We start from the raw sequence: 26,152 nt of genomic DNA, 5'->3' as shown, positions 1-26,152 counted from the left end.
TTAAAGTATTAAATTAAATTTGAGAAAATTAATAATAAATTATAATAAAATATTTTAAAAGTTTATTTAATTTAAAATAATTTATTAATTTAAAATGTATATTTAAATTTTTTTATTTATTATATAAAATATAAATAAAAATATTTAAATTTATAATTTAAATTAATAAAATATTTTATTAAATAAATAAATTTTAAATATTATATTATAATTTAGTAATTTACCATTATTTTTTTAAATTTAATTTCATCCGATTTTGCCATGATGCGCGAAAAAAAATTTACTACAACTGTAAATATCCTAATAATTTTAATTTTTTTTTTATCAAACAGGCTTAAAAAAAACTACCCATCACCGCATTGGGCAGCAGTGGCGGTGCATATAGAAACAGCGAACAAAAAGCCGTTCACGGCTTCCGCCACCGAAGCACAAAGGACACACCCGTTTCCTCCCTCGATTTCCTTCTACGGGTAATGAAGAGCTGGTGTGCCAAATTTTGTTATTATCATCGTTTTTACTATTATTATTATTATTTTTTTTTATCAATTTTCTCTGGTTTGTTCTTCGATTTTATTTTCAGTTCACTGTTTTTTTTCGTTTTGATTTGTCTAAATTGATTGATTGCACGTGAAGACACAACCCGACGTGGAAAATCTCGAACTGGGTATCTTTGTTTTTGCTTTGTTTCTTAATTATTGTGGGGGACTTGGACATGGGTTTTCCTTTTTCATTTTAATGTCTTGCTTGTGCTTGATTGGATTGCTAAGGTGATTTTAGTCAATCTGGGAGAAGGTTGAAATTTAGATTAAGATAAAACTTTGAGAAGCGAGAACTTGGATTAAATAGGGAAATGGTGTTTGTTTTCTTTCAGTGTTTTTGTCTCATTTTGTGGTTGCTTTATTGGACATTAGAAATGTTAACTGTACTTTTTGGCACAATCCATGCTTGGATATTTTTTTTTTTTGTAGGAAATGGTTGTTCAGTTGAAATTTTCAAATGGGTTTTGTTTTGGTTTGGTATTCTTGTCGCATATTTTGAATTTATTTTGGTTGCTTGGAATAGATTGAAAGGGTCTTTCTGTGTATATTTCAGGTTTAAATTTGATCGATTAGCACCTTCATTGGAAATTTGAAATGACTTCTCTTTGACATCTGCTTTATTTGAAAGGTTATTTTTTGCAAAATTCCTATTTGATGTCTCTCAGTTTCAATTGCTTATGGTTAGTGATCCAATCATACAAGTGATGTGATTGTAGGGAATTGCACATAAGAGCTCTTTGTTTTCGGCAATTTTTATTCGGTTTCTGCTTTCAAACTCTATATGATATTCAAAGCTGGGTTATTGTCTTTATATGCATTTCAATTATTTAGTTTCTGAATGAAATGCAGCTTCTTATATTATTTGTGCTTTTAGTCCTTTATTTTCCCTTTTGTTTTAAATGTTCCATGTTGTTCACTAGCAGTTTATTAGTCCTGTTTAGAAAATAGAATTTGCATTCAGTATGTTGTGCTTTAGAAAATAGAGTTTGCTTTCTGTATGTTGTGTTTGCATGCTTACTATGTGTGATTTTTTGAAATAGTTAAAATCCCCTTGCATTCACAGGAAAATGAGGCATTGGATCTTTTGAAAATATACAACAGTGTAAAATTCAGTCATCATTGCCCAATTTGGAATAGAAATGGCTCCTGGGGGCAGCGCTTGCAAAGAGGTACTTGAATCTCACCCTACAGTTGCAGACTATGACATTGGAACAACAAAAGTAGAGAATAACAGTACAACAACTAAAGGTACTCTCGGTTTTGGTGGAAAGCATGGAGTTTATTCAAACAATGGTGTGCATGAGCTGCTGGAGTGCCCTGTCTGCTCAAATTTAATGTACCCTCCAATTCATCAGGTCTTTTCATGATTTCATCTATTTTACCCCTCTTATTGGCCCCTTACTTAAGCCACCTCTCTCCATTTTTTGAGGCAGCATTTTCACATAGTTTGGGATGAGTTGATTCTCCCCCACTTACAAAGACAACAACTAAGCCTTAATCCAAACTAGTTGAAGTCGGCTATATGAATCATTTTTCTCCATTCTTCCTCATTTAGAATTGAAAATTTTCTTATTCTATGTAATGCTTACAACAGGATTTACAACCTCTTCTTTTTCTCCTTTTCCCAAAAGTTATCATAAGGAAATTCTTTGCTTACGATTCCTCAAATAATTTAGAGAGGTCATTTCTAGTTTGACTTCCTGATAGGGGAGCTCACAGTTCGGTTCGGGAATTCTTCAAACCATAAGCTCATTTTTTTAAACCAAGCCAGCCAGTTAAGTTTGGGAATCCTCCAGAGTCCAAACTGAAACCTAATCTTCTGTTGGTTAACCCTTTTTTTTAACTAAGATTTTGAGCTTTATTTTTTTAGGCCATGTAATGATACATGTTGCACTTTTTTTTTTCTTAAACTCAAAAAGAAAGAGTTTTTTTTTTTTTTTTTAGCCAAAATCCATACCACATTCTATCCAAAATTTCACACGCACAATTTAACAAAAATCCACCTAGGTATTCTTTAAAAAAAATAACATAAAGCCCTTAATGCTAACCATTAACATATAAATGTATATCCATATAGAGGCATAGTGTCTAGATGATGATAGATGCCTTGGAATAATGTTGTGGTGGAGAGTTGCTTTCAGACTCAGAGAGTGTTGGTTGACCCATATGAAGGGGATTTGGAAAATACATAAGAAAGCACCATAATTTGTAAAGGAGATAAGTCTTCACATTCTTTAATAATGGTTGTAGAGTAATGAATGAGGCTTCACTGATTAGTCTGTTTCACTGCATTGTTCAAGTCATTTAGGAATCAGGAAGTAATACGTCATGATTTGTTTACAATAAAAATTGTAACTTCTTATTTTGGTTAATCAAATTTGATGATCATTTTAGCATTCCAATCTAGAAAATAATTATCAGTTTAGCATTCCAATCAAGAAATTAATTTTCTTTTTATTTATTTTCTCTCTTTTTAAAATTGCTGAATATAGTGATCAAATATCTTAACTACACCTTTTGTGTTGGACTTTGTATATATAGTGCCCAAATGGACACACTTTATGCATGAACTGCAAGATTAGAGTGCATAACTGTTGTCCTACGTGTCGCTATGATCTTGGAAATATAAGATGTTTAGCGCTGGAGAAAGTTGCAGAATCACTAGAACTACCCTGCAAGTACCAGGATTTGGGATGTCATGATATTTTCCCATACTACAGCAAGCTCAAACATGAGCAACACTGTCAATTTCGTCCATATAATTGCCCTTATGCTGGGTCTGAGTGCTCTGTCACAGGTGACATCCCAACCCTTGTTGCACATCTCAAGGACGATCACAAGGTTGACATGCATGATGGATGTACCCTTAATCATCGTTATGTCAAATCAAATCCCCATGAAGTTGAAAATGCCACATGGATGCTAACTGTAAGTCCTCATGTGATATGAATTTTTTAACTATTTTGGTATGTCAAGGAATGTAAGTTTGCCATGGATACAGAAACATATGTATACCCTTTTAGATGCTTAACTTTTTAATTGCAAGATCTGATCATGCATACTAATTAATATTCACTGTTCTATGTTTTTTTTTTTTTTTTAATCAGGCCTGGAGCTAGAAGTTGACTCATCTTGGTGCATGAAAAAAAAATGCTTTGACAGTACTGAAAAAACAATTTAAACTAGATTTTCAATAGAAATTTGCAACTGGTTCTTGCTGGGCTGTTTGGGAATAGTTAATTTCCTCTGACGGTCCTATGCCTTCAGTTTATACTGTTCGAATAGGAATTTTACTGGTGTTGTGTGAACTGCATTGACATCGCTGTGATAAAGTTAAATTGCAATAATAAGCCATTATATTTCTGGAAATCTTTTTCCACAATCCAATTAACCAAAATTAAGGACTTCTTACTGTTTTGTTGGACAATTTTAGTTACTGTAGACTGTATCCCAAACTTTAATTAACTTTGAATCTTGTGATCCTGTGAAGGTCTTCAATTGTTTTGGAAGACAGTTCTGCTTGCATTTCGAGGCATTTCAACTGGGCATGGGACCAGTATACATGGCCTTTTTACGTTTTATGGGTGATGATCATGAAGCAAAGAAATTTAGCTATAGCTTAGAAGTTGGTGGGAATGGCCGCAAGCTAACATGGCAAGGAATTCCCAGGAGCATCCGTGATAGTCACGGGAAAGTTCGTGATAGCCAGGACGGACTCATTATTCAGAGGAGTTTAGCTCTTTATTTTTCTGGTGGGGATAGGCAAGAGCTGAAGTTAAGGGTCACTGGCCGTATATGGAAGGAGGAATGAGATATGGAATGACAAATTTTCAGCTGATTGTACAGTTTGCAAAGATGCAAGGGTTTCAACATGCGGCAAAGGATGAAGCTTCAGCTCCTATTTTGGTTTTTCTATTCTCTTTAAATGGTCTTTGTGATTGAGGCATTCGACAACCTATTATCAGCTCACCACTTGATGGAGCAGATTCCAATTGTAAGCTCACCAGTCTTTTATCTGTTATGATTGAGTATAGGAATTGGAAATTGGGTGACTAGGAGATCCATGCAGCAAAATGCATGTTCGGTTTGCACATCCACGTTAAGCATCTTACTGAAATTTGAAACTACCATTATTCTGTTTTTTCGTGCTTTTATGTACCATATGCCCTGATTGAGATCATAGGGAATAAAGATCCAAGTCTCTTTCTTTGTACCTATCTATTCTCCACTAATATATCAAGTATTGACACTTCATCCACGTATTTTTGAAATTGTACGGCCTTCTTTCTTTCTTTCTTTCTTTTCCTCTTAAAATATTCATATTCGCCAATATACCAAGGAGACTGTATCAAGATTTCTTCACATTTTGATTCTGATATAATGTGTAAGTTATTGAATGCATAGGAGTTGACCATTGCTTCATTAATTTTCAGAATCTCCCTCTACCTTGTCCATGCAAATCTCTCAATCAATGGATTTTTGAGATGGTATTGTCTCATAATTTGAGGGCTTTTAATTTAATGCCTACAAATGACAGCTGATAAATATTTGAATGAAGTTGGAACTTGGGACACAAAAACTCAGGTTTGTTTGCTTTTCCACATTTTAGTAATTGAATTCTTGAGGTGGACCTACGCCGGATGAATTAAAACAGGATTCAAGGGAAGCATTTTTATATATCAGCTAACTATTTAAGTAAGAGGAAAAAAAATACTAACATAGATAATTACAATCTTCTAGATAATTTGGATAGAGAAAAATAATTTTTTTAACAAAGGAATGATAAAGATTTCTCCTTATAAATGATATTGTGCTATTTACCCCTTTTGGCAGAAGAAAAGGGAAAGATGAATTGATGTATTTTTTTTTATTAGATTATTGGATTTGGATTAGTCGGGATTGACGGAGCTTGAACCCGTAGCTTTTGCCTTGACAGAGAAGTGCTCTGACCAATTGATTGACTTGATTGTGAATTTATAAATAATTCTTGAATTTGAATCTAAAATAGTATTTTCCTAATTAGGAGTGGCCACAGTCTAGGAACCATCGGTTATGGTTCTTGAACCGTCGGTTTAAGTTCAATGAAATTATAAATCTGAACCAAACTGTCATAGGACGGTTTGAGAGACGGTTCAAATCCCACTGGTTCCGATTTGAGCCTCATTTTAAACTGGTTCGATGGGGGTTTGAAAAATGATGGCGGCAGTTCGAACAAAAAAATTTTAAAAGAATTTTATTGATTTAGAATTAAGTTATATTTGTAAAAATATTTTAATTTTTTTTAGAAATCTATCAATTAAAATAAAATAAGAAAAAACATATTAAAATTAATTTATCTTTAAGAAAAATTTAATAAGGAAATACTTAATTAAAAAAATTAGAGATGAAATTGATTTTTTCTTAAAGAAATTAAAAAAAAAAAGTGTAACTTTGTCACGATCTAACCTATGGGTCGGACCGACACTTGGACCTGGACTAGTCTAAAGCCCTTGCGGCCCATAGTAAGCCTAAATATTTCTTAACCCAATCCTAAGGCCTATATTAAGCCCAATTTCAAGAATTCAATTGAACAGAGTCTGACCATAACATGGACTATACAACGGGGAGTTTTGACTCACCCGACTTGTAAGCACAATATATAAAACAATTTGGGGAGCTTAGCTCACACTCCACATACTCATAATGTCATAAAATCAAATGGGAACTCAGCTCCCTCATCCAATCCAATTATACATGCATTTAATAGGTTTATAGATCCAACGTGATATTTATAATATAGACCCAAATCAAATAAAGTACTTCTAATACAAGCGGAGTTCTAGAATTTAGTAAAGTTATACAAAACATAACAGATATTATTAAATGACCTGCGAAGGAGAGAGGCAGGTTAAAACTCAACAAGAAATCTTCTATATCCTAGAAAAATAAGGTGAACAGGGGTAAGCATTCGACTCAGAGAGTAAAATACCGATTTTAAGCACAATTTCTATAGCTATCTAAAGCTAATGCATCCTAAAGAGTGGAATGCAACACCTTCAAAATTTTCATACAAATCACATCTTAACAGTAAAAAGGTAATTTGGAGCACTCACGCACCCATATAATGTTCAAGTTGTACATATATGGGAGCTGATCCCCTATACAGCTTTCTTAATCCAACCTTTGCCAACGAGTACATCTTAAGCCGGACTTTCGCTCAATAGACCAAATGTGAGGGCCAGTGAGATCATTTCGAGCCGTGCCTACCCCGACTTATCCATAAAAAGATCGAATTCCAGCGAGTCCAGCTCCAGCCGTATCTACCGGTCCTGTCCATATCCAATACCACACACCATACGCACGCCAACACACGCACACTGCTCCAAATTACCATAAAACAACATCCATAGTATTTCATCAATTAAGAATGCAATATAAAATGTGCCTAGTGTTTAACTACATAGATATATATTTATAAGTGATGCATGGGCATGCCTGAATATATAATAATATTGAAATTATAATTAAAATCAATATTTTACTCACAGATGTGAACCGAGGTCACTGTGGCAGCTGGGAGAAGGGGGAAGACTATCCCGGCTCACCTGACAATTACATTATAATTATTTAATATAATGGACTCAATACAAGCTTAAAAGAACTAAAGACATCCTAAGTTGTGTAGAAAATCTGGCAGATTTTCCCTTATACCTAGGACCTACCTAACCTGCAAAAGGGTTTAAAATACACTTGTCACACCTTATCTCTCTGTAAGGCATAACATGATCCCGTAGTATACCTAATGACTTACCGAACTTCACCTACCGATAACCCATTAAGTACATTACAAGGGATTTTAAAATTATTTTCTTATTTTTTGAAAGTGGTAAGCATTTTTGGTAGGAACTAAAAACATTTAATTGAAGATTAAAAGCTAGTTAAAATTGTTATCCATTTTATTTTTCGGCAAATTCTGAAAAAATTTCAGCAGAGTGCCGGCAGTAATCGAGAAAAACAAAAAATTTACCTGTGTAAAAACACTTACAATAATAGCACTTCATCAAATCTCAACCACCAAATCACTCAATCAACACAAATCCATCCAATCTCCACAATTCATAACATTTGCAAGGCAGTTAAGTAAATCCATTCACATTGCATTTAAAATATTTGATTACATTTACAATTTAGTTCACAGACATAAAAAGCCAAGAGACCATATTATTACATATGACTCTACAACTGCTCAGTTACAAAAGTACATATAACTACAAAATTATTTACATCAAGAAATTACAAGGGTATAATCAAATACCCGTACAAAAGTCTTTGGGTAGTCCCCACAATCAGTAGCTCACTCTGCTGCTTTTTCCTTGCTTCTATCTGCGATAGCAAAAGAAGCTATCGCTGAGTATAAAAATACTCAGTGGTGCACAATAAAATATAAAGGCATAATATAAAATATTTATGAATAATTCCCAGTTCAAAAATTTCATAATCATATTCCATAATTTTTTTTAAAGCGTCTTTTAGCACAATTTTGGTCAAATAATTTAATAAATAAAGTGTTGCCAATCCATACACAATTTAAGCCATGACATAAAATTTTCGATCAATGCCGTGTTGTACACCAGGACAAAGCGATCTACAACCTCACTAATTAAAATCAATGAGGGAGGTGGTTAGCTAACTAATGAGTACTTATCCGGTCTCGACCTCAGCTGGTAAGCCAGAGAGGGAGGAAAATAAACGATCTCAACCCCATAAATGGAGGAGGAATAATGTGATAGTGTCATGCTAAGTGTGAATCCAAAATCAATTTAAAACAATTATTTCCAATAATTTATGAGAGATCCCAAACAACTTCCAAAGTCATTTTTGCAGTCACAAAGTGGAAACACAATTCATAAATAACACAACGATTTCATAAAGTATAACAATTCAAATTTTCAATTGGAAAACAATTACATAAATTTATTATGCACAAACCTGACGTGAGTCGCCTCTAGGCCTTGACTCAGTCCTTTGTTCCTTCCGGGTCTTTTTCAGCTAAAACACACAATTGACAGTGTTTCAGTATCTTATCTTACAATAAATCTAATAATTAATTCATATATGCTCAATTCTAACTCCAATATACTTAAACTAACGCTTTTGAAAATTTTCATTTGGGGTTTACTATTCATGTCAAAATGTTGACTTTTTTTTATGTTTAATAGGTATGGGAAATCCAATTACACCCACATACCACATTTTGGGTGCCTAATTTGTTAGTTTTTATTGTTTATTCAAATTTTAGGTCTCTTAGGTACAATTTCAAAATTTTCAGATTTAATGTCCTGTTTTATACTGTTTCATTGATCATGTTGCTATGGGAATTTGGCAAAGTATTCTTCATAAAACTTGTTCTTTATTGTCTTAACTTTACTTCTATTTTTGAATCACTCCATTTGAAGTCTTGTAGCCCAAGATATGGCTATTTGAATATGGATGGCCGGATTGGTTTAACCCAGATTTTTGGGCACCTAATTTGGTTCTGGCAGTTTTAGACCATTAATTTTGGGTTGCAAAATAACTTAGATATGGGTAGAATTTGGGTTGGTGTTCTTCATGCAAGTTGTAGTGCTATGTCATACCTTTCCAATGCCACAAAAAGCAGGTCATTTGGACTTGAATAGCCCAAGTTATGACCAAATGAACAAACATTGTTCATTTGGTCATTTTGGTACAGTGATAGCGCACTACACCCGGTTAACCTAATTGTTTACTATGTTATGGTCATTTTCTAGGCATGATTCCTAAATGAAAAATGTGCCATTATGTGTTTATTTTCATTCCCAATTAGCCTCCCACCAATTGGGTTGGTAAATTTTCAGTTTTAGTCCCTGAAAGGGACCTAGGTCAACCTGCCAAAATCTGTACACTAACCAATCCGAATTACAATTTGGTTCTACCAATTCACACACACCACAAATGGTCCCAATTGACCATTTCTTTCTCAACTCAACTAAGGTCAATTGCATCAATTGACCATTTCCCCAAATTTTCCCAAATTTTCTAAATGTTCAAGAACCCTAATTACCTAAGTTTAAAATCTAATGAAATCAAAGTGTATATTCATGGTCTATATACATAATTTAACCTAAACAACCATTCAAATGCATCAAATTCATTCAATTCCATCTCCCTCTAATGCTAGCCGAATTCACTAAAAGTCCCCCAACAATTGTTTTCTTTGATTTTTAGGTTAAAATCTAAGTTAAATTAACTTAATACATGTGCATCAAAACTAAAATTTCAAAATAAATTGCTTACCTTCACTTGAATTCTAATTCTTCAATTTCACTCCCTTTTTCCTTTTCTTTTCTTCTTCAATCTCTTTCTCAAGTGAGGTTAACAAGGTTTAATGGAACAATTTGGGGGCAAGGTAGGGTTAAGTGGGAGTTTACAAGCTTGTATTAAGCTTTCATGGAGGAAGAACAATGGTGGAGAGAGGAGAGGTGGCTGTCGATTTTAGTGAGGAAGAAAGAGTGATTTTTTTGTTTTAATTTTTAATGTATTTTGTCTTTAATAATGATTTTTGACTTGGTAAAAAATTAGCTAAAATTAAAATTACTTATTACATCATGTGTGATGTCATCCACATGATGTAATAAATCACTTTTTCCAATTTCTTTCTTTTTCTTTAATTTTTTTGTTTCTTTAATTTAATTCTCGATTCAAAAATTTTTATTTCTCTGATTTTATTGGAAAGTTAGGTCAGGAGTTAGCTCTAGGGGTGAATTGACCAAATTGCCCCTCGCTGGTTTGATCCGGTTTGCAAGTTATTTGATATTTCTTTCAGATCCCTGACCTAATTATTTGACCTGCTTAACAATTCTTTTCTGTGATTTTCTCTTTTCCACTATGTTTGCAATAGTCCTAAGGACCGCGGCATCATATTTTCTGGTTCAAAATTTGGGTTACAATGGCCTTCGCAGTCACTTCCCGGGAAGGTCACTCATCGCTGTGACTCCCGGCTCATTTAACCTTTTATGTTCTGTTTTTCTTATTTATACTTACCTATGTGGCAATCACTAATTATTTGCATTCTGGGCTTATCTAGATATCTTATACAGGGTTCTACTTCCCTTAATTGTCCGGACCGACACCGATCACCAGAACAGTAAAATATAGTAGGCCATGCAAATAGGGGTGTTACAATTCTCCCCCCTTAAAATAAATTTTGTCTCGAAATTTTACCTGGCATTAGTCTCTGAACAGCTGTGGGTGTTGCCTCCTCATGTCCTCCTCACGTTCCCAAGTAACCTCCTGGCCTGAATGATGGTTCCACAACACCTTTACCAACGGTATTTGCTTGTTCCGTAGTTGCTTCACTTCATAAGCTAGAATCTCTATAGGTTCTTCCTCATATGTGAGGTTTGGATTTACTTCAATTTCTTCCACTGGTTGTACATGAGATGGATCGGATCTATACCTCCTCAACATGGATACATGAAAAATGTTATGTATCCTCTCCAACTCTAGAGGTAGTGCCAAGCAGTATGCCAGAGGACCCACTCTCTCCAGAGCCTCATATGACCCGATGAAACGAGGACTCAATTTCCCCTTTCTGCCAAATCTCATAATTTTCTTTCAAGGGAAAACTTTGAGGAATACTTTCTCACCCACTGTATACTCAATGTCGCACCTCTTCAAATCAATGTAGGACTTCTGACGATATGATGTAGCCTTGAGTCGATCTCTGATCAATCTGATTTTCTCTTCAATCTGCTGAACAATTTCGGGCCCAATCATCTTTCTTTCACCCACGTCATCCCAACACAATGGGGTTCTACATTTTCTGCTATATAGAGCTTCATATGGAGGCATCCAATGCTTGATTGGTAGCTGTTGTTATAAGCAAACTCAATCAAAGGCAAGTGTGTGTCACAACTGCCCTCAAACTCAATCACACAAGCTCATAGCATGTCCTCCAAAATCTGAATTACCCTATCAGACTGGCCATCTGTCTGTGGGTGGAATGTCGTGCTGAAGTTCAATCTAGTTCCTAGGGCTCTCTGAAGACTACCCCAGAATCTAAAAGTGAACCTAGGATCTCTGTCAGATACAATGGATACTGGCACTCTTTGCAGTCTTACTATCTCATCAATGTACAACTTGGCCAATCTTTCTAAACTGTAGTCCATCCGGACTGGTAAAAAATGAGCAAACTTGATCAGTCTATCAACAATGACTCATACTGCATCATGGCTATTCTGTGTCCTCGAAAGTCCCATCACAAAATCCATAGTTATTCTCTCCCATTTCCACTCCGGTACCTGTAGTGGATGTAATAACCCAGCTGGTACTTGATGCTCTGCCTTCACTTGTTGACAATTTAGGCATTTGGATACAAATTCAGCTACATCTCTTTTCATACCCATCCACCAGTAGTGCTCTTTCAGTCCTCTGTACATTTTAGTGCCACCAGGATGCATAGCAAAAGGAGACTCATGTGCTTCCTTCATAATGATCTGCCTCAAATCAACATCATTAGGAACACACATCCTGCCCTGGTGTAGCAGTAAGCCATCATCTCTCACTGACAATTCTGGTTTTTTGCCCTGTCTGACTTCTTTTAATAGCTTCTGATATTTCTGGTCATTCTGAGCCGCCATTCTGATATGATCAATCAACACTGGCTGTACATGCCATGCAACTGCTGTCTGCCCTTCGTCATTAATCTCTAAGCTGGCATGCAATGCTCTCAACTCATATACCATAGACAAAGGAAAATCCTGTAGACTTGCCATAGTCTTACAACTTAAGGCGTCAGCCACAATATTTTTCTTTCCTGACTGATAGTCTATCAAACAATCATAGTCCTTAATCAATTCTAACCATATCCTCTATCTCAAATTCAACTCTTTCTGAGTGCCCAGATACTTCAAACTCTTGTGATCTATGTAGATGTAGCACTTCTCGCTATACAAATAATGTCTCTAGATCTTAAGAGCAAACACAATAGCTACTAGCTCTAAGTTATGTGTCGGATAATTTCTCTCATGCGGTTTCAGCTAGCATGATGCATATGCAATGACATTTCGATCTTGCATTAGTACACAGCCTAACCCATTGTGAGAAGCATCACTGTAAATTATGTATTCTTTACCCAGGGTAGTTAAAGTAAGGACTGGAGCTTCAGTCAAACACCTCTTCAACTCATCAAAGCTCTGCTGGCATTTGTCCGTCCACTGAAATTTCACATCTTTTCGAAGTAACTTGGTCAGTGGAGAAGCTAACATAGAGAAACCCTTCACAAATTGGCGGTAGTATCCAGCTGAACCTAGAAAACTATGAATTTCTGTGACATTTCTGGGTGGTCTCCAATTAAGGATAGCTTCAATCTTACTTGGATCTACCTTGATGCCCTCAGCTGATACTATATGCCCTAAGAAGGATATTATTTTCAATCAAAATTCACATTTTGATAGTTTTGCATATAGCTATTTCTCCCTCAAAGTCTGCAGTACAATTCGCAAATGTCTATCATGCTTCTCTGCACTCCTCCAGTAGACTCATATATTATCTATGAATACCACTACAAACTGGTCGAGGTATGGTATGAAGATAGTGTTCATTAGATCCATAAAAGTAGCTGGAGCATTAGTTAACCCGAATGGCATGACCAGGAACTCATAATGGTCGTAGCGGGTTCTAAAAGCAGTTTTAGGGATACTCTGTTCTTGCACCTTCAGCTAATAATAACTCGATCTTAGGTCAATCTTGGAGAACATAGCTGCATCCCTCAACTGATCGAACAAATCATCAATGCGGGGTAATGGATATCTATTCTTTATTGTCATCTTATTCAACTACCGATAGTCAATACATAAGTGGAGAGTGCCATCTTTCTTCTTAACAAATAGCACTGGCGCTTCCCAAGATGACACACCAAGGCAGAAAAAGCCCTTATCCAGCAATTCTTGCAACTATACTTTCAATTCTTTCAGTTCTGCTGGTGCCATTCTGTATAGTGTTATGGAGATTGGGTTTACACCAGGCATAACATCAATCTCAAACTGCACCTCTCTCTCCGGACGTAATCCTGGTAACTCATTAGGAAACACGTCCAGATAATCACATACAGTAGGGATGTCCCTTAACACTGGACTCTCCACTCGGGTGTCCATCACGTGTGCCAAGCATGCTTCACACCCTTTTCTGATCATCTTTCTGGCTAATGTAGCTGAAATAATATTTAATGGCAATAATTGCCTCTCCCCTTGTATTACCACATCACCATACTGGGGAAGACCAAAAGTGACTGTCTTCAGTCTACAGTCAATCATAGTGTGATGCCTGACTAACCAATCCATACCCAAGATGATATCAAAATCTCTGAAGGGCATTTCAATCAGGTTGGATAGAAAAGTGTGTTCTTGGATTACCAAAGGACAATCGCTATATATTCTATTTACCCTGACCTCTTGGCCTAATGGACTAGTTACTAGCACATCATAGTCCATTCTTACACATGAAATAGCAGTAGAACAAATCACACTAGCACTGACATATGAATGTGTGGAGCCAGGATTAAATAACACATATACGTCTTGGTCAAGGATAGAGAAAATACCAGCTAGTATATCTGATGTTTCAGCCTCCTACCGCTGACGCATTGTATACACTCTAGCTGGTGCGCCACTAGGTTCTAGCTGATTAACAGTGCTTTGACTTTCTGGGGTGCTACCCCTACCTCTGCCTCTACCTCTACCAGATGGCTGTGACCCTCTTGGATTAGAGACTTGGGCTGATCCCTTAGATATGGCAGGAGGTCCAGATCGGCGCGGACTAGTACAATCCTTAGTGAAATGCCTGGTCCCTCCATAGTTAAAGCATGCACCGGTGGCCTTGAAACACACCCCACCATGTGTTCTACCACAAATCTCACACTGCCAGACTGATAATGCTCCCCGAGATGCCTGCTGAGTCTGCTGACCAGACCGAGGTGGTCTTTAGCCATAGAATCTGCCTCTACCAGATTAGCGAGAGCTGGATCCCCCAGATTGTTTTCGCTTCCCAGAATTGCTCTCAGTAGATTGGCCAGTAGCTTTCTCAGTTTTCTCTTTCTCTTGGGTATTCTTCTTCACTGACCTGTCCATTTCTATCCTCTCACATTCCAAGGCTTGTGATATTAACTCAGAAAAATTCTGGTGTTGGAACCCCACTACTTGCATTCTCAATGTAGGCCTTAACCTGGCCTCAAACCTCTTGCATCTGTCTCTGGGGGTGGAGACCAACCTTCCAGCATAGTGGCTTAGTCTTGAAAAGTCCCACTCATATTCTGTTACGGTCCTATCACCTTGTTTCAGATTCAAGAATTCTTGCAATTTCATGTCAACATAGGTATCGAAGAGCCATTTCTATCTGAACTCCCTCAAGAAATCTGCCCATGTAAGAACAGGTGGCTTAATCAGGCTGTGGGGGATGGTCTTCCACCATTCATATGCATCCCCTTGCAGAAGAGATACTGAGTATTCAAATTTTAATTCCTCGGCACATTGCAGCTTTCTAAATACCCTTTCCATCCGTTCTAGCCATTGTTCTACTTCCAGTGGGTCCATGGTGCCCTTGAACTCAGAAGCCCCAAATTTCATTAATTTTTCATATTGCCAAGCTGGGGGCTGTGGTTGTGCTACTGGTGCTTGCATCTGAGCTTGAGGTGGTACAGTTCCCGCCATTTGTTGAAAAAACGCAGCCATCTGCTGTGCAAATTGAGCAAAAAATTGCCGTGCTTGAGGAGGAGCTAGACTGGCTGACCCACTCACATTCTGGAGTGCCGGGGCTTCTCCTTGGACCTCAACCTCAACAGATTGCTCTACGGAATGACCTCCCTCTTCCATTCCGTTTTTAGAAATTTCTACTTCCTGAGATCAAACACAAGGAGGTTGACCTCCATTAGTGCATATTCATGATGTAAATATGTCATATGTATCAATTTAGGACACTTGAGCAGTTGTACTTATCAAAGGAAATATGCACATGCACAATCAAAATTCATTTCAAAACCATGCTCTGATAACACTAAAACATGTCATACCTTACCCCTTTGTAAGGCATAACATGATCCCATAGTATACCTAATGACTTACCGAACTTCACTTACCGATAACCCATTAAGTACACTACAAGAGATTTTAAAACTATTTTCTTACTTTTTGAAAGTGGTGAGCATTTTTGGTAGGAACTAAAAACATTTAATTGAAGATTAAAAGCTAGTTAAAATTGTTGTCCATTTTATTTTTCCATAAATTCTGAAAAAATTTCGGCAGAGTGCCGGCAATAATTGAGAAAAACAAAAAAATTACCTGTGGAAAAACACTTCCAATAATAGCACTTCATCAAATCTCAACCACCAAATCACTCAATCAACACAAATCCATCCAATCTCCACAATTCATAATATTTGTAAGACAGTTAAGTAAATTCATTCACATTGCATTTAAAATATTTGATTACATTCACAATTTAGTTCACAGACATAAAAAGCCAAGAGACCATATTATTATATATGACTGTACAACTGCTCAGTTACAAAAATACATATGACTACAAAATTATTTACATCAAGAAATTACAAGAGTATAATCAAATACCCGTACAAAAGTCTCTGGGTAGTCCCCACATTCAGCAGCTCACTTTGCTGCTTTTTCCTTGCCTCTATCTGTGACAGCAAAAGAAGCTATCGCTGAGTATAAAAATACTCAATGGTGCACAATAAAATGTAAAGGCATCATATAAAATATTTATGAATAATTCACAGTTTAAAAATTTCACAATCATATTCCACAATTTTTTAAAAAAAACGTCTTTTAGCATAATTTTGGTCAAACAATTTAATAAAAAGAGTGTTGCCAATACATGCACAACTTAAGCCATGACACAAAATTTCCGATCAATGCCGTGTTGTACACCACGCCAAAACGATCTACAACCTCACTAATCGAAATCAATGAGGGAGGTGGCTAGCTAGCTAATCAGTACTCATCTGATCTCAACCTCAGCTAGTAAGCCAGAGAGGGAAGGAAAATAAACGATCTCAACCCTATAAATGGAGCAGGAATAATGTGATACTATCATGCTAAGTGTGAATCCAAAATTTATTTAAAACAATTATTTCCAATAATTTATGAGAGATCCCAAATAATTTCCAAAGTCATTTTTACAGTCACAAAGTGGCAACACAATTCATAAATAACACAGTGATTTCATAAAACATAACAATTCAAATTTTCAATTGGAAAACAATTACATAAATTTATTGTGCACAAACCTGACGTGAGTCGCCTATAGGCCTTGACTCAGTCCTTTGTCCCTTCCGAGTCTTTTTCAGCTGAAACACACAATTGACAGTGTTTCAGTATCTTATCTTATAATAAATCCAATAATTAATTCATATATGCTTAATTCTAGCTCCAATATGCTTAAACTAACGCTTTTGAAAATTTTCATTTCGGGATTACTATTCATGTCAAAATGTTGACTTTCTTATGCTTAATAGGTATGGAAAATCCAATTACACCCACATACCATATTTTGGGTGCCTAATTTGTTGGTTTTTATTGTTTCTTCAAATTTTAGGTCTCTTAGGTATAATTTCAAAATTTTCAGATTTAATGTCTTATTTTATACTGTTCCATTGATCATGTTATTGTGGGAATTTGGCAAAGTATTCTTCATAAAACTTGTTCCTTATTGTCTTAAATTTACTTTCCTTTTTGAATCACTCCATTTGGAGTTTTGTAGCCCAAGATATGGCCATTTGAACATAGCTAGCTGGATTGGTTTAACCCAGATTTCTGGGCACCTAATTTGGTTCTGGCAGTTTTGGACCATTAATTTTGGGTGGCAAAATAACATAGATATGAGCAGAATTTGGGTTGTTATTCTTCATGAAAGTTTTAGTGCTATGTCATACCTTTCCAATTCCATAAAAAGCAGGTCATTTGGATCTGTATAGCCCAAGTTATGGCCACTGTTCATTTGGTCATTTTGGTACAGTGGCAGTGCACTACACTCGAGTTTAACCTAATTGTTCACTATGTTATGATCATTTTCTGGGCATAATTCCTAGATGAAAAATGTGACATTATGTGTCTGTTTTCATTCCCAATTGGCCTTCCAACAATTGGGTTGGTAAATTTTCAGTTTGGTCCCTGAAAGAGACCTAGGTCAAGCTGCCAGAATCTGTACACTAACCAATCCGAATTACAATTTGGTTCTACCAATTCACACACATCACAAATGGTCCCAATTGATCATTTCTCAACTCAACTAAGGTCAATTGCATCAATTGACTATTTTCCTAAATTTTCCCAAATTTTTTAAATGTTCAAGAACCTTAATTACCTAAGTTTAAAATCTAATGAAATCAAAGTGTATATTCATGGTCTACATACATAATTCAACCTAAACAATCATTCAAATGCATCAAATTCATTCAATTCCATCTCCCTCTAATATTGGCCGAATTCACTAAAAGTCCCCCAACAATTGTTTTCTTTGATTTTTAGGTTAAAATCTAAGTTAAATTAACTTAATACATGTGCATCAAAACTAAAATTTCAAAGTAAATTGTTTACCTTCACTTGAATTCCAATTCTTTAATTTCACTCCCTTTTTCCTTTTCTTTTCTTCTTCAATCTCTTTCTCAAGTGAGGTTAATAAGGTTTAATGGAACAATTTGGGGGCAAGGTAGGGTTAAGTGGGAGTTTACAAGCTTGTATTAAGCTTTCATGGAGGAAGAACAGTGGTGGAGAGAGGAGAGGTGGCTGCCGATTTTAGTGAGGAAGAAAGAGTGATTTTTTTTTTGTTTTAATTTTTAATGTATTTTGTCTTTAATAATGATTTTTGACTTGGTAAAAAATTGGCAAAAATTAAAATTACTTATTACATCATGTGTGATGTCATCCACATGATGTAATAAATCACTTTTTCTAATTTCTTTCTTTTTCTCTAATTTTTTATTTCTTTAATTTAATTCTCGATTCAGAAATTTTTATTTCTCCGATTTTATTGGACAGTTAGGTCAGGAGTCAGCTCTAGGGGTGAATTGGTCAGATTGCCCCTCGTTGGTTCGATCCGGTTTGCAAGTTATTCGATATTTCTTCTAGATCCGTGACCTAATTATTTAACCTGCTTAACAATTATTTTATGTGATTTTCTCTTTTCCACTGTGTTCACAATAGTCTTAAGGACGACGACATCACATTTTTTTGTTCAAAATTTAGGTTACGATGGCCTTCGCAGTCACTTCCTGGGAAGGTCACCCATCGCTGTGACTCCCGGCTCATTTAACCTTTTATGTTCTATTTTTCTTATTTATACTTACCTATCTGGCAATCACTAATTATTTTCATTTGTCACGACCCAACCTATGGGCCGGACCGACACTAGGACCTGGGCCGACATAAAGCCCCCGAGGTCCATAGTAAGCCTTACTGTTCTCAAATCCATGACCAGGCCCACAATTTAGGCCCAATATGCATATAAAATAATTTAAATTAAACTATTATAATTTTATTTCAGGCCAACTTAACTCAGTAATTATCAGAAACTAATATTAGGAGAGCCCAGCTCAATCCGGTTGCATCATTTACAAATTATTTAAGTATCATACAAATCTTTATTTATTAACTTCAAGAATTTAAATTGACACAATTCTTAACAGGGTTTATACTACTGCTAATACATGTGGAGTTCTAAATTATAAATTTAGAGAATAATAATAAAATTAAGTAATTATTGATAACCTGCGAAAAAGAAGTAGGTTTATTCTGAAAAGGTCTCCTCTTGTAGCCTGGAAAAATAGGGTGAACAGGAGTGAGCGTTCAACTCCGAGAGTAAAATACCAATTTTAAGTACAATTTCTACAGCTATCTAAAGCTAATGCATCCTAAAGAGTGGAATGCAATACCATTAAAATTTTCATATATATCACATCATAGCAGTAAAAAGGCAATTTGGAGCACTCACACACCTGACACTGTTCAAACAGTACATATATGGGAGCTGATCCCCTATACAGCTCTCTTAATCCAACCTCTACCAGCGAGTGTCTCTCAAGCCGGACTTTCACTTAATAAACCAAATGCGGGGTCTCAGCGAGTGTCTCTCAAGCAGTGTCTACCCCGACTTATCCATAAAGGACCAGGTCCAAGTGAGTGTCTCTCAAGCCGTGTCTACCCGTTCTGTCCATATCCAATACCATACCACACGCACGCCAACGCATGCACACTGCTCTAAATTACCACAAACAACATCCATGGCACTTCATCAATTATGAATGCAATATAAAACATGCCTAATGTTTAACTACATAGATACATATTTATAAGTGATGCATAAGCATGCTTGAATATATAATAATATCAAAATTATAATTAAAATTAATATTTTACTCACAGTACACCAGAGACGACTGTAGAGGTTGGGTGAAGGAAAATGGTTGATCCTGATCACCTACATAATTTTATTGTGAATTCATTAGTGTTAATTCAAATAAAAATAAATCTAAAGAGATAATCCTAATTTATTTAGAAAATTCGGCAGAGTTTCCCCTATACCTAGGACCTACCCAACCTACAAAAAGATTCAAATAACACTTCTAAATTCTCAATTTCCACGATCACATCTCATCAACATTATATGGCCCCTCCTGGGCCCTCCAAATCAGACAATAGTCATAAACTTGAAAATTTACATTTTAGTCCCTATAATTGATATTTTGTAAAAATCCACTCAAACAAGCTCTAAAAATTCTAAAATTTTGCCCCGCGGTCCTTAATAAAGTTATAAAGCTATCGCAAAAGGAATTGTAATTTTCTAATCACTCATGAATATTTTATTTAAGAATATTACTCAATTCCATAAGTTTCCAACAACTAACATATTCTTAATTCAACCCAATTCAATATTTACATATTTAAACCTCTAATCTCAAGATTCAACCAATCATATAAAATTTAAATATCATAATTTCAGATAATCTTATATGCCCATATGCTAAAAATCTAACTAAAATCCATTTATATTTTCAAAAATATTCTACAATCACTCAAAAATTTAACAAACACTATAGAATATCTCCAAATAATTTTACTTTCATCATATATTTTTCTTAGAATCTTTCTCCAATTTTTTCTGTTTAAGAAACACTACATTTAAGCACCACAGACTGAGAAATGATGAAAATAATCTTACCCAAAGGTTATCTGTGTCTCAAAAATTTCAAAAATTTATAAGGAAGTCTCTGGAAGTTGAATTATCCCCAAAGCTCGTCGGAGCCACCGCACACGGTGGCCGGCCGTCGGTCGCTAGCGACATCTTCCAGATCTGATCATACCATAATGTTCCTCTCCTCTTCCTGAGTCCATAAGTGATCTCGGATCATCGATTCAACGGTCGGATCGTCCTAGATCTGATGAAAAAGCTTGAAAAATTGGAAATTTTCTCCTTCATATCTCGCTCATTCGACCACCAAATGTTGCAAAATGGGTATAAAAAAAAAGCTCTCGGAACAAGCTTTGCAACGCCACTTGAATCGAATCGGATGTCGGATGAAGCCGAAATCACGATGGGAAGCCACTACCCACTGTGCGCATTTCTCTCTCTTCTCCCTCTCTTACCACCGCTTCTGGCGGTGCTGCCGGCCTGCTGGTGGCTCGCTGGCGTCGCCTGAAGCCACTTGGTCGTCAGTTAGTGGTGGTTGACCTCTCACCATTCGAAAAGTATAAAGAAAAAGGAGAGAAGAGATGGGGGAAAGAGAGATGCGTGAGGGAGAGTGTAAAACCCCTATTTGCATAGCCTGGTATATATTACTGTTCTGGTGACCAGTATCGGTCCGAAAAATTAAAAGGATTAGAACTATGTTTAAGACACCTAGAAAAGCTCTGATTGAAGATAAATAGTGATTACCAGATAGAAAAGTAAAAATAAAAAAAACAGAACATAAAAGGTTAAATAAGCCGAAAGTCACAGCGATGGGTGACCTTATCGGAAAATGACTGCGAGGTCAATCGTAACTCAAATTTAAAAAATGTGACGCCGCAGTCCTTAGGACTATTACGAACACAGTGGAAAAAGAGAAAATTACAAAAAAGAATTGTTAAGCCAGTCAAATAATTAGGTCAGGGAGCCGGAAGAAATATTGAATTATTTGCAAACCGGGCTGAACTGGTAAGGGGCAATTTGGTCAATTGACCTAGAGTGCTGACTCCTGACCTAACTGTCAATGAAATTCGAGAAAAAAAAATATCAGAATCGGGAATTAAATTAAAGAACTAATAGAAAAATAAATAAAAAAAAGAAAAAAAAAGTAAAAAGTGATGACATCATGCATGACCTCATGCATGATGCAATAAATATTATAATTAAAATTTAATTAATTTAATTTATGGTCTTCCTAAAGGATAAATTCATAAAAGAAAAAGAAAAGAAAAGAAAAAAAGACTTCATCTTCTTCAAAAACGTGAACCATCTCTCTCTCACCTCTCCCTCACCAAAACTCCATGGAAGCTCATTTTGAGCTTGATCAAACCTTAAATCCCACCATAGAAAGTTAAACTTCCATCATTAAATCTTGATTTTAAGCTTTGATAGAGAACTTGACAACAAAAAGAAGAAGAAAGGAAGAGGTTTTGAATAGGTGAAAATTCAAAGTAAGGTTAGTAAGCAAACTTCCATTTCTTAGTTTAATTTCCATGTTTTTAATTCAAGTAGCTTAGATTTTAACTTAAAATTAAAAGAAAATAATTATTGGAGGACAAGAGGAAAATTTGGCCAGCTAGGGTTTTGATGTGTATGTGCATGAATTTGATTGAATTCAAAGTGTAGGTAAGTGGGTATGAGTATGGAAGTGATGTTGGGATGCATTGTAGTAGTTAAATGCAACATATTGGTAAATTAGGGTTTGGCACCTAGGGTTTAGAAGATAAAAAAGTGAGAATATGTTAAATAGTGTGTTGGACTTGGTTTGAGGTGAGAAATGGTCATTTGTGACCAATTGGAGTATGTTAGAAGCATTGGAACTAAATGCAAATTCGGATTGCTTAAGGTCATGCTGTAGGCAGCAAGACCAAGGTCCCTTTTAGGGACCAAAACTGAAAATTTACAAGTCCAATTGGTGTGAAGCCAATTGGGAATGAAAACAGACACAAAATGACACAATTTTCATTTAGGAATCATGCCCAAAAAGTGACTAAAACCTAGTGAACAAATTGACCAAATCCAAATTTATGCAGTCTGACCTGTACAAAAATGACAAAATGAATAGTATTTATTCATTTGGCCATAACTTGGGCTAGGTAGGTCTAAATGACCTGAAATTTTACCAGTGGATAGCTGAAATATAGACCTAAAACTTTCATGAAGAACATAAACCCAAATTCTGTCCTTAACCAAGTCATTTGGCCACCCAAAATTGGTGACCTAAAATTGCCAGAACCAGTTTGGTGCCTAGAAATCTAGGTTAAGTCCAATCCGGCAGCCATGATTCAAATGGCGATAACTTGAGCTATAAAACTCCAAATGGAGTGATTCAAAAAGGAAAATAAAGTTAAGACAATAGGGAACATTTTCTATGAAGAAAGTTTTGTCAAATTCTAACAGAAAAATGACCAATGGAACAATGCAATTAAGACACCAAAACTGAAATTTGCAAATTTGCCTAAAAGACTTAGAATTTGAGAAAACAACTAAAACCAACAAATTTAGTAACCAAAATGTGGTATGTGGGTGAAGTTGGAATTTCCATACCTATTAAGCCTTAGAAAGTCAATAAATTGACTTGAATAGTGTAGTGAATAGTAACCCCAAAACACAAATTTTGAAGAACGTTTTGAAGAACGTCAAGTTTAGCATATATAAGCTAGATAAAAGTGAATTTGAATTTATTTTAGGTTTATGATAAGTTATGATACTAAAACACTGTGAAACTGTATGTTTCAGTGGAAAAGAATATCGGAAAAGAACCAGAGACATCGAGTTAAAGCCAAGAGGCGACTCGTATAAGGTTTTTGCACAACTAAATATTTTGTTACTTTTCACTTCTAAATTGATTTGAACAAGTTTATTTTATGATTTATAATTTTGTTGTGTTGAGGATTTTAATTTGTTGAATGAAATTGTATAAATTACATGTAAATTTTCTTATGCATTTAAGGATTTATTGCATGGTTTTGAGGATTGTAAATTTTAAGTTTGATGTATTGCCAACCTTGAGCATGAATTTATGATGATTAAATATGTTGATGATTTGTAAACACTTTGTAAATAGAAATTATTTTGAATATGATTTGAAACCACAGTTGACATGGCAAAATATGTTGTGAATTCTCATTAGCTTGTCTAGTGAGATATCTCCTCCACTAGATGGGGCGAGTTCCTTCCTCTCTGGCTTGCCAGTGGGGGAAGAGTTTGAATGAGTACTCATATATACTGGCTAGTCTTTGTTTCTCCCTTTTAGCCTCAGTTATTGGGAGAGTGTGAAATGTCGTGGTGTACAACACGGCATCTATTTGAATTTTGGGTCATGGGTTCAACTGTGTAAATTGTTGGCAACGCCCTTTAAATTATGTATAGTTTGATAAATTGTAGTTGAAATAAATAATTTATTAGTGATTCAAAATATTTTCGTATTATTTCAGAATTTAAAAGAAATGTAGATAAATAGTTACTATTTGATCAAAATGTTATTCAAAAGAATAATTTGCATGAATGAAAATATTGATTTCTGAATGTTATGAATTTTGAAGAATTTAGAAATTTTAAATTTTTATTTGTTATGAATTGTCAAGCATAACTTGTATTAAGTTTTAAATTATTAGTTTGTGCACCACTGAGTTCACCACTCAGCGATAGCTTTATATGCTGTCGCAGGTGAAAGAAAATATAAAGCAGCTGAGTAAGATTACTAAAAAGCATAGTGAGACTATCTTCGTGTATATCATAGGTATACCCTTGTATTTTAGATTGGTATATCATAGGTATACCTTGTATTTTAGATTTTGATGTAATTCTGTAAATATATGTATGAAATTTCCTTTGAGCAGTTGTACCAACTCTTTTGTAATATATTTTTGGATTGTAATAAAATATAAATTATTATAAGGTTATCTTGAGATTTTATGTATTTATAAAGTTTTGCACTACTAAATTTTTAATGATCTTATGAATGTAAATATTAATTTTGTTACCTTAATGAGAGGTTTCAATGTTTGATTTAATTTAAACAGTGCATTGAGTTGCTTGTGCTGATTTATAAAATGAAATTGATTAATGAAGTTGTGATTGAGAAATATATTGGGAGTGTCTTTATTTTCAGGTTTTGAAGAACTGTTTTCTTAAAATACAGACGGCACTCTGCCGAAATTTCTATAAAATTTGCAAAAAAAATAAAATGAAACAAAAATTTTTATTAGTTTAAAAACTTCAAATAAATGATTTCAATATCTATTAGAAAATGTTCACCACTTATAAAAGTAAGAAAATTGTTTTAAAATCCCTTGTAGTATATTTAATGGGTTACCGGTAGGTAAAGTACGGTAATTATTAGGTGTACTACAGGAGCATGTTACATCTTACGAGGAGTAGGGTCTGACAGAGAGAGGGCAGGGGGTCTGCTGGCTGTTTGGTTGTTTTTTTTTTTTTTTTGAAATTCTGGGAATGAACCTGGACAGACATTTTGTCCAGATTCATTCCTGGAAAAATTTTAAATTTTAAATTTAATTTTTAATTTTTATTTATTTTTTTATTTTTATATTTTTTTTGTTGTTATATTCTTTCTCTCTTATAAAAAATTCGTCCTCGAATTTTACACAAGGCAGAACAATGACACATAGTTGCATATCAAACTTATGAGTACTTGCTACGCATATCCTGCTCTAACTTCCAAGTGCATTTCTCCATAGATTAACTCCTCCACAGGACTAACCATAGGGATTTGCCTGGACAAAAGTTGTCTCATCTGATAGTCTACTATGGCTACTAGTTGCTCCTCAAAGATCAAATTCTCATTTAACTCTACTATGTCTGGTCACAGCACATGAGAAGGATCAGGAATATACTTTCTAAGCATGAAAATGTGGAATACTGGGTGGACATGAGAAAGGTTTGGTGGCAACTCTAACTGATAGGCAACTGCTCCCACTCTGTCCATGATCTTAAAAGGTCCTATATAACAGAGTGCTAATTTGCCTTTTCTTTCCAAATCTCATAACCCTTTTCATAGAAGAAACCTTTAAGAACACGGTCACCCATTGCAAATTTTACATCTTTCCGCCTTGGATCTGCATGGATGGTTAAAAATTTTTATGTCTATCTGCCCCTGTCGTAGTATGCCAGCTACCATCCTCCTTCTGAGTCTAAACCATCACATTTGACTACTCGTTTACCCCTCTTTTTTTTTTTTTTTTTTTTTTCTCTCAACTTGATATCTGATAACTTTAATAAACTTTGGTGCTTACCTCACTTTTATTATGCCCTAACGAATCTCTTGGTGACTTCAGTCCTCATTCCTTTGTTTCAATAATCTCTGTTTTCCAAAAACATGACTTATGTTCCTTACCTTATAATATCCTATGAAATGCTTT

At 35.2% G+C, this 26,152-nt stretch overlaps 1 protein-coding gene across 3 annotated transcripts; it reads left to right on the top strand.

The window, feature by feature from the left end:
* Positions 1–313: 313 nt before the first annotated feature.
* On the top strand, positions 314–4,793 carry LOC110656647 (E3 ubiquitin-protein ligase SINAT2). Of its 3 annotated transcripts, XM_021813522.2 has the most exons (6): positions 327–470; positions 1,093–1,167; positions 1,603–1,708; positions 1,788–1,894; positions 3,081–3,467; positions 4,030–4,793. In XM_021813522.2, exons 4-6 carry the CDS (start codon positions 1,874–1,876, stop codon positions 4,348–4,350), a joined length of 729 nt encoding a protein of 242 aa, XP_021669214.2. In that variant the 5' UTR covers positions 327–470; positions 1,093–1,167; positions 1,603–1,708; positions 1,788–1,873; the 3' UTR covers positions 4,351–4,793. The 3 variants fall into 3 exon arrangements, with proteins under 3 accessions (XP_021669212.2, XP_021669213.2, XP_021669214.2); XM_021813521.2 differs by having other exon boundaries at positions 326–470; positions 1,603–1,894; XM_021813520.2 differs by lacking the exon at positions 1,093–1,167 and having other exon boundaries at positions 314–470; positions 1,603–1,894.
* Positions 4,794–26,152: the final 21,359 nt, after the last annotated feature.

The sequence above is a fragment of the Hevea brasiliensis genome, chromosome 5, assembly GCF_030052815.1.
Source record: "Hevea brasiliensis isolate MT/VB/25A 57/8 chromosome 5, ASM3005281v1, whole genome shotgun sequence".
In the NCBI taxonomy this organism is placed as follows: Eukaryota; Viridiplantae; Streptophyta; class Magnoliopsida; order Malpighiales; family Euphorbiaceae; genus Hevea; species Hevea brasiliensis.
This window is presented reverse-complemented; position numbering and strand designations above follow the sequence as displayed.